Genomic DNA, 19,873 nt, shown 5'->3' on the forward strand with positions numbered 1-19,873 from the left:
ACAATGACCACGCCTCTTGGACATTTTTTACTTTGTAGCTGCTCCTTTCAGTTTTTTTCTAACAATTTCTCATTTTTTTTTTTTGGTAAACAATTTTTATTGGGTGAGCAGCACACATAAAAACAGCAAAGTAGTAATACAAGCATGATCAACATTTCCACCCAATGAGATTTTTAACCACCATTTATGAAAAAAAAAAAAAAAGGAAAGAAAAAGAAGAAAACACTCACATCCCTCCATCCCTCCCTCCCCCCCTCCCTACCCCTAGAGAGTCTCCAGACATGTCGTATTGGGAAGCATCAGGATGGCAATCTATAACATTTATGCAGTACAATCCTTATCAGTATAAGCAAACAATTTATACAAGTGAGCATAACCCTATGGATTCCCTAAGGGCGCCAAATTCCGAACAGTGGAGGACAGAGATCTGTAGTAACATCCCCAAATCTCTTCAAATACCCGTTTTTTTCCGGGGAGAGAATCTTTTGTACATAGAGCCATATTCCAATTGGAACATTTCCGTCATCAAAGTACGCCACATCTCAAGCTTCGGAGATTCGGCCTCTAACCACTTGACCAAAACACATTTTTTAGCCATAAGGCAAGCCTTTGCCATGAATCCCACATTATCAACATTAATGCTACTGTCCCCCACATTATTAAGAATGCAGAACGAGCTTGACCATTGAATATCTATGGCCATTAACTTTGACAAAAATTGACGAATGGAAGACCAAAAAGTCTGAATGGAAGGACAGTCCCACAAACAATGAATAAGCGAGGCAAATGGACTGGGGCATTTGAGGCAGGATGCAGAGGCCACAACTCCCATGTGAAACGCTCTAGCTGGAGAGTAGACAATCCGGTGAAAAATCCTCTGTTGCATTTCCCGCAGACCCACATTGTTAGTTATAAGGTTGATGGACAAATAAGAATGTTTAAGCATATGCTCCTCCAGCTCTTCCTTGCAATCCCTCGCCCACTTAGGAAGCAGTTTTTGATAGATACCATAGTCCTGTATCACATGTGAATAGGAATATAAACATAAGGATCCTTTGCGTGATTGAAAACAAGAAATTAAGGCAGCATAGTGTACATTAGTCATCTTCCCCGAATACCCCCGTATCAATTCAGACGCAAGTGCACAAAGCGACCCATATAGAAGAAAATGCCGAGGTTGAAAGTCCAATACAGTTTTGCAATGCTCAAAGGAGTAGCACTGCCCAGTATTGGGGTCCAAAAATTCTCCCAGTCTCCATTGAGTACCCACTTTAAATGGGTGATTTGACGGAAGTATGGACTTAGATACTAACGAGTGTTCCCTAAGTGGGTACTGTGGTGATAAGGAGGGAGACAACCCCAGCATTTGTCTAAGAGTACGCCACACTGTCCTAACAGTTTTAACCAAAATAAAGCGGATCGGTAACTTTAAATAGGCCTCTGCTGTAACATGCAGTATAAGGCTTGGGTCCATTGGGGTGCAAATGGTACGTATCAGATCCGGGTCCGAGTATTTAGCTGTTCCAAAGAACCAGTCCCCCAGAAATCGCCAATTTGCAGCCAATGAGTATAAATAAAAATTTGGAAGACCATACCCCCCTTCAGCTTTCGGCCCCATCAGGGTAGCCACAGAGATACGTGGCCTTTTATCCCGCCATAAAAATCTGCCTAACTCTCTATTTAAGCTCCGTCTATCTTTAGCTAGTATTAGAAAAGGCAACATCAGCAATTTATATAATAATTGGGGTGCAAGAACCATTTTGAGAACAACGATACGACCCTGGAGCGATAAGGGGAGAAATTTCCAATCTTTCAACTTAGCGCACATTTTCTGAATCGTGGGAGGGATATTAAGACCGTACCACTGATGAGGATCTGAATGAATAGTTATACCCAAATATTTAATCGTGGAAGAAGCCCACTTCACCGGAAGATTCCCCCAAGTATCCTTTAAGGTTCCCAGCAAATCTAACGCCTCGGTTTTGTCCAGGTTCAATTTGAAGCCAGACAGCCCTTGATATATATGAAAAATCTCCAACGCAGCTGGGAGGGCTGATTTCGCCCTTGACAATAAAAGCAATATATCATCTGCAAATAATAGAGTGAAGTAAGATTGTTGGCCTACCGTGATGCCTGTCACTGTGGGTGTCGCTTTAAGTTTGCAGATGAGGGGTTCTACCGTTAAAATAAAGAGAAGAGGGGAGAGAGGGCACCCCTGACGAGTTCCTCTCTGCAAGCAGAACTCCCAGGATAGCTCCCCATTCACTAAAATCCTCGCAGTGGGGTTTGAATATAATAGATTGATATAATCATAAATCCTACCCACGAGTCCTACTTTAAGCAAAACGTGACGCAGAAAAGGCCAGGCCACTCTATCAAAGGCCTTCTCCGCATCACATGTAACCAGCAGAGGATCCACAACTCGGCCCTTAGCGCTGAGCTCCAGAGCAACCAGCACTTTATGAATATTTACCGTGGAGCGCCTTCCCATCACAAAACCCACTTGATCTGGAGAAATAAGAAAGGGCATTAGAGATTTTAATCAATTGGCCAATATTTTTGCATAGAGTTTGATATCTAAATTGAGTAGCGATATTGGCCGATACGATGAAGGTACCAATGGATCTCTACCTGCCTTTGGTAGGACAACAATAGTGGCAGCTCTCATAGTGGGGGGCATTTCCTGTTGATCTACCATTTTCTCATAGACTAATTGCAAAATCGGAGCTATCTCATCTTTCAACCCCTTATAGAATGTAGAGTTCATGCCATCCGGGCCAGGTGCTTTTTGATTAGGGAGCATTTGAATAGCCTCCAGAACCTCATCTAGCCCAATAGGGCGTTGCAACCGTTGAAGTTGGGCTGCATTCAACTGTGGCATATTTAAGGCCCCCAGAAAATCTGCTATCTCCCCTTCCTGAACCGGATCCGCTGAGTATAATTTCTTATAATAATCAGAAAAAATTTCCGCTATTTCTCTGGAATTGGTCTTGATCTCTCCTTGAGGGTTACGTAAGTTGGAAATATACTTGGAAGATTCCTGTGCTTTCAGCAACCTCGCTAATAGCTTACCCGCCTTATTGCCATATCGGTAAAAATTAAATTGCCTGTGTCGCAGCGCCTGTGTTGCTCTAGTATGGAGCAGATCATTAAGTGCAACCTGCGTCTCCCGAAATTGGGAAGACAGCTTGGGATTGGAAGTGGAGTATACTGTGCGTTTCAGAATTCGCAAACGTTTTTCCAAGGAGATGATATCCCTATCCAATTGTCTTTTTTTGAAACTAACATAACTAATGATATCTCCCCTTAAGACAGTTTTTGCCGTCTCCCACAAAAGGATCGGTTGATCCATGTGCTGTGCATTGAACTCCATAAAATTTTCCCATTTACCTTTTAAAAAGGCAGGAAAACCTGGATCGGTCGCTAACGAGGGTGGTAGGCGCCACTGAGTCTGAGCCTGAGGACCCCCGCTAGAAAAAACCCCAGAGACTGGGCAATGATCGGATATGACCAGCGCTTCAATCGAGGATTTTGTAAATTTGGAAAAAATAGACTCAGAAACAAGTAGATAGTCAATCCGGGACTTAGCGGGATGAGCTTTAGCAATATGAGTAAAGTCACTCTCCCCTGGGTGGAGCACCCTCCACAAATCTACAAGCGATAAATGTTGACAAAGGAATCTGGGTCCCTTTCGCTCACTCGCCTGCTGACCCCCCCTAGCTGGGAATCTGTCCAGTACAGGGTCCATAGTAAAATTAAAGTCCCCTCCCAAGACCATAGGACAGTCCCCCATTTTACTGAGTTGCGCAAGAAGATCAGTGTAGAAGGTATGGTCATAAGCATTTGGGGCATAGATAGATGCCAACAAAATTTTGGAGCCCATAAGATATCCTTTTACAAGCACATAGCGCCCCTGAGGGTCCACAACGGACTCTATCAGTTGGAACGGGGTGGCTTGATGAACCATTATAGCTACGCCTCTGCTCTTAGATGTTCCTGTAGCAAAATAAAGTTGTGAAACCCACTTTTTTTTTAACTTGAGAATTTCGGCAGGGAGCATATGGGTCTCCTGCAAGAAAACAATTTTAGCTTGAAGTTTAGTTAACCTAGCGAAAACCTTTTCCCGTTTCACAGGGGTGCCCATGCCCGCCACATTCCAAGTCACCATGTTTAAAGCCATTGTATTAAAAGCATGTGATTAGAGCCTACATAGGCTACCCTGGCCCCACAAACATGGTTACCAGCATCCATTGCCCAATACACAAGCGGGCCAGCATTGTACCAAAGAGATGTGCTGGCTGCCCAGTCCCAAGCTTCCCATGGAAAACACAAACAAGCACCCCAAAACGCCAGAGACTCTCTATAAACAGTTTCCCCTCCCCCCCCAACTCCCAAACAGCCCCACAAAAAACGAAAACAAAAATCCACCACAGGTGCTGGTAGAACCCGTGTGATTCCCCAATCCCCATATTCTGTATCAGACCCCTAATAAGGGGATGAGATCACAGAGATGGAGTAGATGTGCTTGGGTACCCCCCTCACCGCACATAAATATGCCTACTTGAAAGTTGAACCATACATTCCCACTAACTACAACCAAACGAGGTTTCTAAGTGCAAACGGAGAACTTCATATAGGCTATCAAGTGAAAAACAAACATACGAAGCAAAAAGCTGGGCAACGTCTGTGGCAAACACTAGCATAAAAGAACAGGGTTGAAATACCAATTTGAGCCACATCACAACGCAGTGAACAAAGAACTTTGGAGTCCAACGATTATCCTCCCGAATGCTCACGGTGGTGGTGGAGGAAGCTCCGAAGTCGGGAGATCTCTCACATACGCCCGAGCCTCCACCGCTGAATCAAAAAATTTAACTTGATCCTGGTGCATGATCCGCAGTCGCGCTGGAAATAGTAGAGCAAAGCGAATACGTTTGTTAACAAGTTCCGAACAGACTTCATGAAAAGCTTTGCGTAGAAGAGTCACTCGAGGTGAGAAATCTTGAAATAGTAGAATTCGGGTGGAGTCATAAAAAAATTCACGATTCTTCCGATAATGTTGCAGAACCAATGCACGGTGAGCAAAGTGTAGAAAACGGGCAATTATTACCCGGGGCCGTCGCACCAAATCTCCTGCATTCCGCCGACCCAGACGATGAGCACGCTCAAACAACCCTCCAGAAGGGGACGCCAGGGAGGGCACCATGCTCAGCAGCCAGGCCTCTAACACCCGTGGCAGGTCGTTATCAGGTAGGGACTCCGGAAACCCAACAAAGCGAAGGTTGTTTCTCCGCGATCTATTCTCGAGGTAGTCTATTTTTTCTTCATTAGACTGCGATTTTTTAATTAGCTCGTCGACACGCTTCTCAAGAGCGCCCACATCGTCTTCCACCAGGCTCACACGTCCTTCAAGTCGCTCCGTTCGAGAATCGAATTCAGTTAAGGTTGCACGAACATCCGCTATCTGCTCAGACAGCTGATGCAGCCATACATCTAGCGCTTGTACCACTGCCTGGGAAATCTTTTCTTCCAGCGATTCACCTGCAGGTTGGAAATCAGGCTCGGGAGCGGCTGCCATTTTCGCATCAGGGGCCTTCGGCTTCTCCTTCTCTTTCCTTACTGCATGAGTAGCCATGCGGTGCCCCAAGCAGGCTCGAGATAACTGTGCGCCGTTCCCAAGAGTTTAGGTCGGGAAAGTTCGCCGAATTGTGTGGGTAAAACGAGATTGTTCAGGATTAGGCGAGGGGGGTAGCCAGAGCTCGCAGGATAGCGTCCTATCGAGCCCACCACATCACGTGATCCTTCTCAATTTCTCATTTTATCAAAGTTTCCCTTTTGAAAGTTTAGCACGAGAGCCTTGGATTTGCATACTGTTCCTTTTCCAGTCATTAAATCAAATTTGATCATATTATGATCACTATTGCCAAGCGGCCCCACCACAGTTACCTCTCTCACCAAGTCCTGTGCTCCACTGAGAATTAGATCTAAAATTGCTCCCTCTCTTGTCTGTTCCTGAACCAATTGCTCCATAAAGCTATCATTTATTCCATCCAGGAACGCTAGCGTTATCTCTCTAGCGTGACCCGATGATACATTTACCCAGTCTATATTGGGGTAATTGAAGTCTCCCATTATTACTGCACTACCAATTTGGTTAGCTTCCCTAATTTCTCTTAGCATTTCACTGTCCATCTCACCATCTTGACCAGGTGGACGGTAGTATACCCCTATCACTATAGTCTTCCCTGACACACAAGGGATTTCTACCCATAAAGATTCAATTTTGTATTTAGTCTCATGCAGGATATTTATCCTGTTGGACTCTATGCCATCCCGGACATAAAGTGCCACACCTCCTCCCGAGTGCTCCTCTCTGTCATTGCGATATAATTTGTACCCTGGTATAGCACTGTCCCATTGGTTATCCTCTTTCCACCATGTCTCTGAGATGCCAATTAAGTCTATGTCATCATTTACTGCTATACATTCTAATTCTCCCATCTTCTGGCATTAGCATACAAACATTTCAAAGTTTGTTTTTTGATTGTATTTTCGTTCTGCTTTTTAATTGATAGGGATAAGTTAGAATTTTTTAGCTGAGGGGAGTTTTTAGTTACAGGCACTTGGACTACTTTTCTAATTATTGAAACCTCACGGGATGCCCTAATTCTAATGCATCATTAGTATCCTTTAAAGATACCTCTCTCCGAACCATGCGCTGCTGAGCGACTGTCGGCTTTCCCCTTTGTTCCAGTTTAAAAGCTGCTCTCTCTCCTTCTTAAAGGTTAGCGCCAGCAGTCTGGTTCCACCCTGGTTAAGGTGGAGCCCATCCCTTCGGAAGAGACTCCCCCTTCCCCAAAAGGTTCCCCAGTTCCTAACAAAACTGAATCCCTCTTCCTTGCACCATAGTCTCATCCACGCATTGAGACTCCGGAGCTCTGCCTGCCTCTGGTGACCTGCACGTGGAACAGAGCGCCCGAAGGACCAAGTTCAAACTCCACGAGGGACAAGTAGGGCGCAACTGTGGCTTCAAATGTTTGACCCCTTTGAGGAAACTGACAATATCCGGGTGAGACGGAACCGCGTAGCCGAAGCTTCCCAAAAGAGAACTGAGGGCAGACACCTGAACACGGAGTGAGCCAAAAGAGAGACCCTTAGAGAGGCCTCGCTGGAGGAACAAGAGGACGAGCGAGACTGAGGCCCGAACATGTCGTAACACCCGCTTCCACGCAGGCCAGCTCAAAAACCTTCCAGACCCGGACATAGGCCAGGGAAGTAGAAGTTTTGCGGGCCCGCAAAAAAGTGGAGAATACGTCCTCAGAGTATCCCCTCCACCTTTGCCGTTCAAAAGCTAAGCCGCAAGACAGAAGCAATCCGCCTGGTCGAAAAATACAGGCCCTTGATTGAGAAGGTGTGGAAGATGGCCCAGGCGAAGAGGACCGTCCGACGCCAGGTTGACTAGATCTGCGAACCATGGCCTGCGAGGCCATTCGGGAGCGACGAGAATGACCAGGCCGCTGTGAAGCTGTCTGAGCACTTTCCCTAGAGGGGCCACGGAGGGAACATGTACAGCAGAACGTCGCTCGGTCACGGAAGGGCTAGTGCATCCACCCCTTCCGCGCAGTGTTCCCACCAGCGGCTGAAGAACCGGGGAGCCTTGGCGTTGTTCAGAGTTGCCATCAAGTCCAGGTGCGGGGGACCCCACCTGTCGAGAGACATGGCATTGGAGAGCTCCCACTCGCCTGGGTCCAGACGCCGACTCCTCAAGAAGTCGGCTTGCACGTTCTCGTTGCCCGCTATGTGGGAGGCCAAGAGGCAGTCCAGGTGCTGCTCTGCCCATGCAAGAAGGCGACTTGCTTCGAGGGCCACCAGTCTACTCCTGGTGCATGCCATGGTGGTAGAATTGTCTGACAGCACCCAGACCGCCCGTCGCCAAAGTAGGGGGAGAAATTCCTTGAGTGCTAGACGAACCATCCGGGTCTCCAAGCAGTTGATGTGCCAGCGAGACTGGGCTGGGGACCAGTGCCCCTGCGTGGTCAGACTGGCAAACCGCTCCCCAACCAGATAAGCTGGCAAACGTCGTGACTACCATGCACTGCAGGGTCCAAAGGGACATTCCACGGTGCTTGAGAGAAAGCCACCATTGTAATTCGCTGATGGTAGAGTTGGAAAGCGGGAGCTGCATCTGAAATTGCTCAGATACCGGCTGCCAACGAGCCAGCAAGGCTCTCTGCAATGGTCGCATATGTGCAAATGCCCAGGGGACCAGATCGGTTGTGGAAGCCATGGTCCCCAAGACCTGCAGATAATCCCACACCGTAGGGAGAGGCATGGAGAAGCAGCCCTGGAGCTGATCCATCAACTTGAAAGCTCTCGAGTCTGGTAGAAAGACCTTGCAGATGCGGGTATCGAAGCGAGCCCCCAGGAACTCCAAGACCTGTGATGGATGGAGATTGCTCTTGGAGAAGCTGACTATCCAACCTAGGGACGAGAGGAAAGCGAGTACGCGGTCCACTGCCTGGCAGCATAAGGCCTCAGACTTGGCTCGGATTAACCAATCGTCCAAGTACGGATGGACCAGGACACCGTCCCTCCGAAGGGCTGCTGCCACCACCACCTTGGTAAATGTGCGTGGCGCCGTGGCGAGACCGAAGGGCAGGGCCCTGAACTGGGAGTGCTGGGCCAAGATGTGAAACCGGAGGAACCTCTGATGTTCGGGATGGATCAGAATATGCAGGTAGGTCTCTGTCAGATCGAGTGAGGCCAAGAATTCTCCAGGATGTACCACTGCTATCACCGCCTGACGGGTTTCCATCCGGAAATGGGGCACTTTGAGGGCCCAGTTGACCCTCTTGAGATCCAGGATGGGACGGAAGGAGTCGTCCTTCTTCGGGACCACGAAGTAGATTGAGTATTGGCCGGTGCCGCACTCCGCCACCGGAACCGGGTAGATGGCCCCAGCCTCTGGAGTCTGAGAAGAGTCTGGGTGACCGCGGGCTGCCTCCGATGGCCATACGGAGAAACCATGTACAAGTCCGGGATGTCACGAACAAACTCTAAAGCGTACCTTTGTCGATGGTTTCGAGGACCCATTGGTCCGACGTGATCTTGGCCCATTCCTCCACGAACAGGGACAAACGACCACCTAAGTTGGGAACGGAGGGATGGGCCGGCAGGACGGTGGGTAGCTGTATCTCGAAAGGGTCCGTGGCCTCGAAAGGACTGGGGCCAAGACTGGGCTGAGAAGAATTTCCCCTAGGGAAGGCACCCCTTGCTCTTGGCCCTGGAATTGGGTACGAGTAGGAAAGAAGGATCTAGCCTGCTTCGGGTGGCCCTCAGGTAACTTATGTACCTTGTTCTCCCCCAAGGATTTAATAAGCTGGTCCAGATAGTCGCCGAAAAGCAACTTATCCTTAAAGGTGAGAATTCCCAGCTGTGCCTTAGAAGACGAATCAGCCGCCCAGTTTCGGAGCCAGAGAAGCCGTCTGGCCAACACCGCCGAAGCAGTCACCTTCGCCTGCACCCGGAACAAGTCGAATAGGGCATCTGCCCCATACGCTATGGCGCCTTCCATCCTGTCAGCCTGCTCTGTCTCTGCAGACGGGAGGGCTTGGGTACTGAGTAATTGTTAGATCCTTCTAAGGCTTGCCCGCTGCATGAGACTGCTGCAGATGAACCGCCCGAACACCCAAGGCCAGGATCTCAAAAATGCGCTTGAGATAGAATTCCAGCTTACGATCTTGGACATCCCGCAAGGCCGTAGCCCCCACGACCAGTATGTTGGTATGCTTAGTGACTGCCATCACAGGAGTCCACCTTAGGCAGTCTCAATAATTCCAAACACTCCTCAGGGAGGGGATCAAGTTTTTCCATGGCCCTCCCGACCCAGAGGCCCGAGTCGGGGGCTTGCCATTCCCTGAGAAGCATTAATTTGTGCATGGGATGGAAGGGAAAGAGCACAGCAGGGCCCTGAGCCCGGCCAGGACCGGATCAGAGGAAGCTGGCATCGCTGCCGCAAACTCGTCCACTGAGGGACAGTCAATCCACAATTCCTTGGAGAAGAGCTGCAGGAGACAAATACTGAGGAGATGCAGGTAGCACACCAGGATAATAGGGAGTGTTTTACAAGTTTCTCTGTCTCCATCTGCTGGAAAGGAGGCAAATCCCAGTCTGGACTAATCTGGGTACATACAGGGAACTTAAAATTTCACATGCAGTTCAAGAGGTAGCCAATGCAAATCTCTTAAAATAGGAGTAATATGAGATTGCAGACAGACACCTTGCTACCAACAGGGTTGCTGCATATATTAACTGTAATGTACACAAGGGATTTAGGTAAACTCAGATTGCAACACATTGTAAGACCACCAACACAAAAGAGTGAATAGTTTTAAAATCCTCAGGTAAAGCCCACTGAACTTTTCAAACGTTACCACTTTAAACAAATGCATCTGAGACAATCTACTAGACAGGAACAAGATCACTCAAGGTGACCATAGTCCTTATCTAACTTAATAGCCAGGACCTCGACCTCTGCCTCCACGGAAGAATCCTCTGCCTCCGGAGGAGCCTCCTCTGTAGCCACGGTTCCGGTTATCTGAAGATTTGCCAGCTTGGTCAACTCTGATTTGGCGCCCATCAACCGTCTTTAGAAGGGGTGGGGGGAGGAAGGACAAAAAAAAAAAAAGAAAGAAAAAGAAAAAAGTTATTTTAAAAGCTGTTAGTCACAGGCTTATATCTAGAATAAGCCTAGTGTAATCTCACCTATAAAATTATATAATTTCTAGGGAAGTAACTAGATCTTGGCATTTATCACACAATGAGATGCACTTCAAATGCTAGCATAAAGGAAAATTTGTTACCTTCTCATTTTCATTCCTGTAATACCACAAGTGGTTTTATGCATCCCTACCAGCAGTTAGAGGCAAAGAACAAAGCTTTGAGGCACTGCTACATAGTGTGCAACCTGCAATCTCATTATTGACCTGTATCCAAGCCAAGATTAGAAACATTTCCCTCCCAGGGTGAACTAGAAAACCCAGAGTTGGTTTCCCCTGAACTGGAAACCTACAGAACTCCAGCCCCAACAACCTCCTCTTAACTGCTTAACTCAAACTTAACTGTCGCAATTGGCAAGGAAGACGCAATATCTAGCAGATAAGTACCAGGAAAATCAGTCTTGGCAGTAGCAATGGGGTGGGTCTCTGGACTGATTATGATATTACAGGAACAAAAATTAGCAGGTATGAAGCTATTTTCCTTTCCTGAACATACCCAGATCAGTGGGATGTACCAAAGCAACCCTACACTGGGTAGGAACCCAAAAGACTACTTTTGGTGAAAGTGTTGAGCAGGTATCGTCCTGTGCTTGAACATTAATTGGTAATGCTTGGTAAAAAGTATGAAATGAGGACCACACTGCAGCCCCCCCCCCCCCCCGAACTGACACTCCACCCAAAGGGTGCTTGCGCTCTAGCTGAATGAGCTTTAAGCGATGGTGCAACCGTTACAGATATAGGTAGAATAAATAGCCTCTTTGAACTAACGGGCCAAAGTAGCTTTCTCCCCCTTTCTTCGCTCCACTGACCAGCATAGATGGTCTGAGCCAAAGAAAGTTGGCCCTTGACAGCCACCATGAAAGACAGGTCCTTTATTCTCATAGAAGAGGTAACAGCAGATGATACCCCTCTGAGATTCCACCTGGCCAAAAGCACCTTTTTGCAAAGGACACATGTGAGCAAAGGCCCAGGGAACCAAGTTCAAATTTGAGATCATGGAGCCCAGCACTTACAAGTAATCCCAGACCTTTTGACACCAGACTCAAAGATGAGTCACCTGTGCCTACACCTTTGACAACTTGTCTGCTGTCAGAAACTGCCCTTCTGGGTAGAGAAAAGGGCTCCTAGGTACTCCAACATCTAAGACTGAATCAGGAGACTTAGCTATATTGATCACCCAACCCAGAGACCACAGTGTATCCACTCTTTGTATGGACTGACTACGCTTCCTCTGTCTTTGCCTGAATCAGCCCATTACCCACATGGGGATGGGCCAGAATTCCCCCTCATCTCAAGGCTGCTAGTACACCACCACCTTTGTGAAGGTGCAGGGAGCCACAGCCAACCCGAAAGGAAGGACTCAAACCTCTGATGATCCTTTCGAATGGGCATATGAGGATATGCCTCAGTCAGGTCCAAAGATGCCAGGAACTTCTCTGTGGACCTCTCACTAAACGCAAGGACTCCATGTGAAAAAGTGGAACCTGCAGGGCTACATTTACCTTTTGCAAGTCCAGAAAGGCCACTTTTTGACCTTCTTGGGAACCATGAGTACCTCCCCTGCTCATCCAGAGGGACAGGGACTATTGTACCCTAACTTAGCAACCTTTGCAGGTTCCCCTCCACTGCTTGTTTTACAATGAGCAGTGGGACTCTGGAAAAGCCTCCCCAAGAGGAGTGAAATGCAACACTTAACTTACCACTTCCAGGACCCACCGGCCCATGGTGATTTTAACACACTCCCTGTAAAAGCAGGACAACCTGCCTCCTACTGCTGCCATAGAGAAGTGGGCGAGCCTGGCATCATTGGGAAGATTCTCCTGCTCTGGACCCTTGACCAGTTCTGTCTCTAGAGGACCTGTGGGGGAACCCTGAAAGAATTGCTGGTGTCTTGACATCTGTTTGGTTCAGGGGCAAGAGGCCCCTTTGCTGGAGTGTAGTCTCCACGAATCTTGAAAGTGGGACCTGGAAGGAAAAACCTTATTGCTCTTATCCTCCGGTAAACAGTTCCCTTTGGACTCCTCCCAAAGACTTCATCAGCTGATCCAAATCCTCAAACAGAAGCCTTCCTTTAAAAGGTGGAGTACACAGCTGGGATTTGAACCACAGATCTTCCGACAAATTGTGCAACCACAAAGGCCAGTGTGCCATCACTGCCGTGACCATGTACCTAGCAGATGGATTCAAATCATACACACAGAGCATCTGCCACTCCTGCCTCCAAGCACATGGAATGCCCTGGACTGAGCATCCTGGTAGAAGCCTACTCCTGTGTTTTCTGAATCCAGCAAAAACAGGCCCACTGCATCAAGCTGCCACCATAAGCTCAAGGCAGACACCTCAAACATGTGCTTTAGCTGAGTTTCCTTCAGAGCGGCCGAACCCGTTACCGGGATTGTAGTCTTAGTCGCCAGAGTCCGCCACATCCACCTTAGGAATCTTTAGGCAATGCACATCGCTCGGCGCTGTTGTGCGCCCAGGTTCAGCCATCCGGGCCAGGAACGCGTTATGCTGACTCCTTTCTCGATTGCCGGCTGGTTCAATTGTTCGGGGGCCGATGCTGCAGCCGACGCGGCACGGCTCTTTCTCCTTCCCGCGCACTGCTCCGTGTATCACTTCCTGTTTCGGGTCACGGGAGGGGGGGGGGGCAGGCGCGGGAAGAAGAAAAGGCCCAGCCGCGGGTGCCACAGCTTCTTCCAACACCGCTGCCGTTCCCACTGGGCTTGAACGTGCTGATGACTGATGTGTATGTGAGAGTGTGAGGCATTAGTCAGGGAGGTGACTGATGTGTGTGTGTTTGTGAGAGAAAAAGCATGGAAGTGAGAAGTCTGGGTATGTGGGAAAGCATGAGCGTAAGAAGCCTGGAGTTGTGGGAGTGAGAAACCTGGGTGAGTGTGCATGCATGAGAGAGAGAGAGAGACTGCTTGGTAAGGTGACTGTGTGTGAGAGAAAAAGACTGGTGTGTGTGAATGTGAGAGAATGTGATTCAGGGAATGAGAAGCCTGTGCATGTGGAGAGTGAGCATGGAAATGAGAGAGACTGGTGTGTGTGTAACAGAGAAAGTGATTATGGGAATGAGAAGCCTGTGCATGTGAAGAGAGTGAGCATGAGAGTGAGAAACCTGGGTGTGTGTGAGACACAGCATGGGAGGGAGAAGCCTGTATATCTGAAAGAGAACTTGGGAGTGGGAAGCCTGTGTGTGTATGCATGAGTGAGATCAGGTGACTGGTGTGTGTGTGTGTGAGAGAGAGAGAGAGAGAGAGAAAAAGTGATTATGGGAATGAGAAGCCTGTGCATGTGAAGAGTGAGCATGGGAGTGAGAAACCCGGGTGTGTGAGACATCATGGGAGGGAGAAGCCGGTATATCTGAAAGAGAACATGGGAGTGAGAGACTGGTGTGTGTGTGTGAGAGAGAGAGAAAGAAAGTGATTTTGGGAATGAGAAGCCTGTGCATGTGGAGAGAACAAGCATGGGAGTGAGACTGGTGAGTGAGTGTGTGTGTGTGAGAGAGACAGAGAAAGTGATTATGAGAGTGAGAAGACCATATATGCAAGTAGAACACTGGAGAGTGGGAAGCCTGTGTGTGTGTGTATGGCATGAGAGAAACTGTTCAGGAAGGTGACTGGTGTGTGTGTGCCAAAGACTGTTTGGGAGATGATTGGTGTGTGAGAGACATAAACTGGTCATGGGGGCATGACTGGTATGGTGTGTGTGTGAGAGACATGGGCACTAAGGAAGAGGACCATAAGTATAGAGCTTAGCTTCTACTGCTGCTTCTGGTGTGTGCCATGGCCTGCAGGGAAGGGGAGTAGGAGAGCTGCTGGAGGGGGTAAGTATAGGTGGCTTTAAGTTTATTTTTCTTGACTGCCATTTTAATTGTGTGATGTCTGCTTTTTTGAAATATTTTATTGGTGTTTGGAGAATGTTTAATAGTTTTTATGAGTTTCTAATTGTTGGATGTTATTCTGTTCATAGCTGTTTAGAAACATTTATTCTGCTTATTAGTATAGTTTTACAATTATTTCTGTGTGGGGATCTATAGCTGCTTGCTAGTTCTGTTTTCCTAATAAGAGGTGTATTGGTGTTTAGGACCCTGATTTAATATTTGTAGTGTTGCCTTTTCATAGATAGGGTTGCTCCTGTTTGAGTGTATTCCATAATACAGGTGTAACTGTGTGCGGATTAGTTTATGTGCATTACTACAGATCCTGGGAGTATGTTAGGTCGGTTCTGTGTCTGTTACCGAGATGAGATATTTTGCTAGCATGTAAGCGTTTGTATCGGTCTTATTTGTTGTGTTTTCTCAGAGGACATACATTGGTGGTAAACTGCTGTCTTTTCATAAGTAGGGCTATTGAGAACCGAGTTAATTATATTAGTCCGGCCCTCTAAAACCATCCCAATTTCTCATGCGGCCCCATGGGAAAATTAATTGCCCACCCCTGGTCTGGACTGATCCTGGTACGTACAGGGAACCGCAGACTACGACTGATGCTCTTGAAGTCCAGGATGGGGCGATGGTATGATGAAAGATTGAATAAAGCCCCATATTCTCCTGGGGTTTAGCTGGAATTATAGCCCTCAAATTGAGAAGCCTTATCAAGGTAGATTCCACTGCCACTGGCAAGGTGACATGAACCTGTCCCAAGGGATGCTGCAAATTCCAGAGCATATCCTTCTCATATGACATCCAGTACCCAACTGTCAGATGTGATCTCGACCCACTGCTGATAGAAGAGGGATAAGTCGCCCACTTTCTTGTCCTGTGGATGGGTCAGTGAAACTTCATTGGGAAGTTCAGGCTAAACCTGAGCCCAAAACAATCCCTCTAGTTGGTGGTTGTCTCTGAAAGGACTGAAACCTTAGAGGGCAGAGATGTCTGAAATGACTAGTTTCTGTAGGGCTGAAAGTGCTGGGAGCCCCTGTTCAGACTCCTCATAGGCAAGGGGCGTTGTGACCTCCAGTAGCCGAGGCACTAGAGATTCACCCCACTTACTGGCTAACTTTTCCAATTTGCTTCCGAATAGGATGGATACCTTAAAGGGCATCTTTGTGAGGTTTGCCTTAGAGGTCGCATCCACTGACCAATATCGCAGCCATAGTCGTCATCTGGCCGCCACCACTGAGGCCACTCCTCTGGCAGAGGTACTAACTAGGTCAGAGCTTGCATCTGCTAGAAAGGCCACAGTGGGCTCCATCGTCTCTCTGTAATGCACCCGAGTTATCTGCCTCTCAAGAGAAGCAGACACAAGCAAGCCACCAGGGTAAAACCGGAAGCAATCTGTAGTGTCACAAAGGCTTGCTTAATGATGCACTCCATCTGCCTATCGTGCGCATCCTTCAAGGACACTCCTCCCTCCACCAAGATTGTTCACTTCGAAATGCCACAGACCAGGGCATCCACTTTCAGGAAATGCAAGTGTTCTCTGGTAGTCTGGTCCAGAGCCTCCAATGCCTGACCTTTAAAGCTGGCTTCCAGGTCAATCAACTCCTGGATGGCTTCCAGCATCAGGAAAAGCTAGAGGCTTTCCGTAGAGACACCAGGTTGGGTTTCTTCTTTGGTTCAGTCATGGGGTCTATGCCAGGAATTGCCAGAGTTCAGGATCTGAGAAACCAGGGCCAGCAATTCATCTGTGGAAAAACTAACATGGTCTGGTATTCCAAGCCTGGAGGGATTTCCCCATCCTCCATTGAGGATGAATCACCTTAGTCATCCATGGTGTCTGGGTCCTTATCTGGGATACCCTTGGTGAAGTGAGGCAAGTCCCAAGACATGCTAATAGGGCTGGAAGGGCAAGGCCTTCCCAGCTGGGGTAGTAGCTGACTGCACCTGAAGGAAGGCCTTGAATTAATTCTACCCAAGAAAAGGCTATGGGTCCAAACCTAGCCCAGGAGGAACCAGGGTATGTGTCGCTGAACTGCCCTCTCCAGAGGCGGAAGCAGTCCTAGCAATACTCAGATCTGGGGTGCTGTCAGAAAATGTTGTGGCTGACCCATCTTCTGAATGGAAGGGGTCAGGCTTGGAGAAGTTCTGAGAATCCAACCCTCCCTGGGCCTCCTCACAGTGCTGTCACAGGAAGAACTCTAGGTCCAACTGTGTAGTCCTACGTTTGTGCTTCTTTGCTGCCAGAGCCATAAATCAGCAGTAGCTTGTATATTCAGACAGCTAGTTCTTGATTCGAGCATTCACAGATCCACCCTGATGTGCATAAATAAGCGCCCTTAAGTGTGCAGGTACGTGTGCATTAGGCGCATCACAGGCCGAACTGCACCATGCATACCATAAGAACAAATTGCCATGCTGGGTCAGACCAAGGGTCCATCAAGCCCAGCACCCTGTTTCTAACAGAGGCCAAATGAACCTGGCAATTACCCAAACAGTAAGAAGATCCCAAGCTACTGATGCAATTAAGTAAACTTGACTGTCTATGGGGGAGAAAATGGCACCATTCCAAACTGTGTGCAAGTTGGTGCTGCCATGGCCTGCCACATGGAGTGCCCATTGAGCCTGAAGCGGGGCCTCAACCCACTCAGAAACCCCTTTCCCTTGCCCCAATGGGATCAGGAATGTCATCGGTACAGTGCGCCAAGCAAGGAGACCAGAGTAAAGGCTTACTGAAATCAAGGAGTCCTTTTACTTACCTGGGCTCAGCACTCACTGTAGAGTACAGAGTCTCCGACTGCAGGGGGGAGAGTGTTTTGGCAGTCACCACCACACTAGGCTTCCTGCACCTGCTGCCTTTCAGCTGCTTCAACAGCCGAGTCCACGCTGGGAACCAGCTACTAGACCAAGGCCTCTGAGGGATCTCAGAAATCACCTCAGGAATTCTCAACTGGGGAGGGACCTTTAGGTATCACTGCAGGAGAGTGGGGCTCAATCTTTTTCCAAATTAAGGTAAATTTTCCTTCTAAGTACTGTAATCCTACTAAGCCAATGCTGGTGTAAGGATAGCACATCCACATCTGCTAGGAGATGGAGATACTGAAGGGCTGAGGTCAATGCAGGGGTATATCTAAAGTGATGTCAGCTTTGAAACCTGACTCCATCTGCAAGCAGGGGAGCACATAACCCGCTGGTCCTGAGTCCATCTGGCTACACACTAGGAAAGAACAGGATATATGCTACCTGTTTTGGTGCCCCCCATAGCTTTAAGCATCTGAGCACAATTTCTACATGTGTTCAGTTAGACTAAGGTTGCCAGATCAAATCTCAGACTTGTTCATGGTAGTGTCATTAGTAATCCAAGTAGTTAGTTTGGGGGTGGGCATGCTAGATTGCTACACTATTTCATAGGGACGATCTACTCAAAATATACCTAGAAGCACTGTAAATTGTCACCGCAAAATATTTCAAATTCAGTACAAAAGCCTCAGGGCTAGTGGGTATGTCCTGCATACAAGAGAATTATGCACAAGAAAAACAAATTTGGCAACAAAACCCAGCAGTTAGCTTGTGAGATTTATGCTGGTTGAAAGTTAAGAGACTGAATTCAATCCCAGGATAATTTTAATGTAGAAATTACTTACCTGATTATTTCATTTTCCTTAGTGTAGACAGATGGCCTCAGGACCAATGGGTATAGTGTGCTCCTGATAGCAGTTGGAGACTGAGTCAGATTTCAATCTGACATCAGCACTACGTATACCCGTGCATGAGGCTTTGCTCTCCAGTTTTCTCCTCAAAAAGGAATTATGGATAATTATGTGCTTGGATAATTTTGATTAACTTGAATTGGTTGATGTGGTTTCTAGCTGGAGACCACCAGAACACTCAACTGAGAAGTGCCAACACCTGGTAATATGGGTGTTGGAACTAGAGATAAGGGTTGGCTTACCCATACTTGTGTTGCACTGGGAGGGGGGAGGGGAAGGAGGTTCCCAAGAGGCAGCCATGGGTGGGGTGCTGAGTCCATCTGTCTACAGTAAGGAAAATGAAATCAGGTAAGTAATTTATATATTTCCTAGCATGTAGCAGATGGACTCAGGACCAATGGGATGTACAAAGCTACTCCTGAACCAGGTGGGAGGCTGCCCGTGGCCCATTTAGTACTGCCCTTGCGAATGCTGTGACCTCCTTGGCCTGAACATCCAGGAGATAGAAGCTCAAGAAGGTGTGGATGGAGGACCACGTTGCCGCCTGACAGATCTCTACGGCTGACAGCATCTTTGTTTCTGCCCAGGACACTGCCTGGGCCCTTGTGGAATGAGCCTTGACTTGTAGGGGTGGAGGCTTGCCTGCCTCTATGTAGACCACCTTGATTACTTCTTTGATCCAGCGGGCTATGGTTGCCCGTGAGGCCGCTTCTCCCCGCTGTGAAGAATGAACAGATGGTCCGTCTTTCGTACAAGTTCCGATCTTTCCAGGTATTGGACTTGGAGTCTGCCGACATTCAGAGTCCTTATGCTAATCTTGAGATGGCAGCGAGATGGTTTGGTTTAGATGGAAGTGAGAAACCACCTTTGGCAGGAAGGAAGGTACAATGCGCAGCTGTATGGATCTCGGCGTGAATCTGAGGAACGGTTCCCGGCATGATAGTGCTTGAAGTTCGGAGATTCGACGGGCTGAGCAGATTGCCACGAGGAACGCCCTCTTCAAGGTCAGGAGCCATAGGGACAGACCGCAAGTTGGTCTGAACAAAGCTCCCACTAGGCAGTCTAACACTAGATTGAGATTCCATAGGGGTATCTGCCACTTTAGGGGTGCTGAATGTGCTTGACCCTTTTTAAGAAGTGGGAGATGTCTGGGTGGGCTGCTAGGCTGGTGCTGCCACCCTGGGTCTGAAGCTGGCCAGAGCTGCCAGATGCACCTTGATGGAGTTGAGGGACAACCCTTTGTTCATGCAATCCTGCAGAAATTCCAGGATCATGGGGATTTTGACTGTCCGTGTAAGGATGTTGCGGTCCTCACACCAGGCTTCGAATATTCTCCATACTCATATATATGTTGAGGTAAAGAACTTGCGCGCTCGGAGCAGCGTGTCAATCACTAGTCCTGAGTATCCACTCTTTCAGACGAGACTTCTCAATGGCCAGACCGTAAGCAAGAATCTCGCTGTGTCTTTGTGGAGGATCGGTCCTTGCTGGAGTAGATCCCT

The 19,873-nt window shown here is 48.1% G+C and overlaps 1 protein-coding gene across 7 annotated transcripts in view; it reads right to left on the reverse strand.

Moving 5' to 3' along the window:
* LOC115097457 (cold-inducible RNA-binding protein-like) overlaps positions 1-19,873 on the reverse strand; it is a 71,844-nt gene that overhangs the window by 21,530 nt on the left and 30,441 nt on the right. For 4 of the 7 annotated variants that reach the window (XM_029613298.1, XM_029613297.1, XM_029613294.1 and 1 more), the window contains exon 4: positions 10,526-10,646. In XM_029613298.1, the coding sequence (XP_029469158.1) occupies positions 10,526-10,646 (121 nt within the window). Of the gene's footprint in view, positions 1-9,911; positions 10,145-10,525; positions 10,647-19,873 lie in introns of those variants that run through there. The other 3 variants (XM_029613296.1, XM_029613295.1, XM_029613292.1) reach the window with 2 other exon arrangements.

The sequence above is a fragment of the Rhinatrema bivittatum genome, chromosome 8 (assembly GCF_901001135.1).
Source record: "Rhinatrema bivittatum chromosome 8, aRhiBiv1.1, whole genome shotgun sequence".
Taxonomy (NCBI): domain Eukaryota; kingdom Metazoa; phylum Chordata; class Amphibia; order Gymnophiona; family Rhinatrematidae; genus Rhinatrema; species Rhinatrema bivittatum.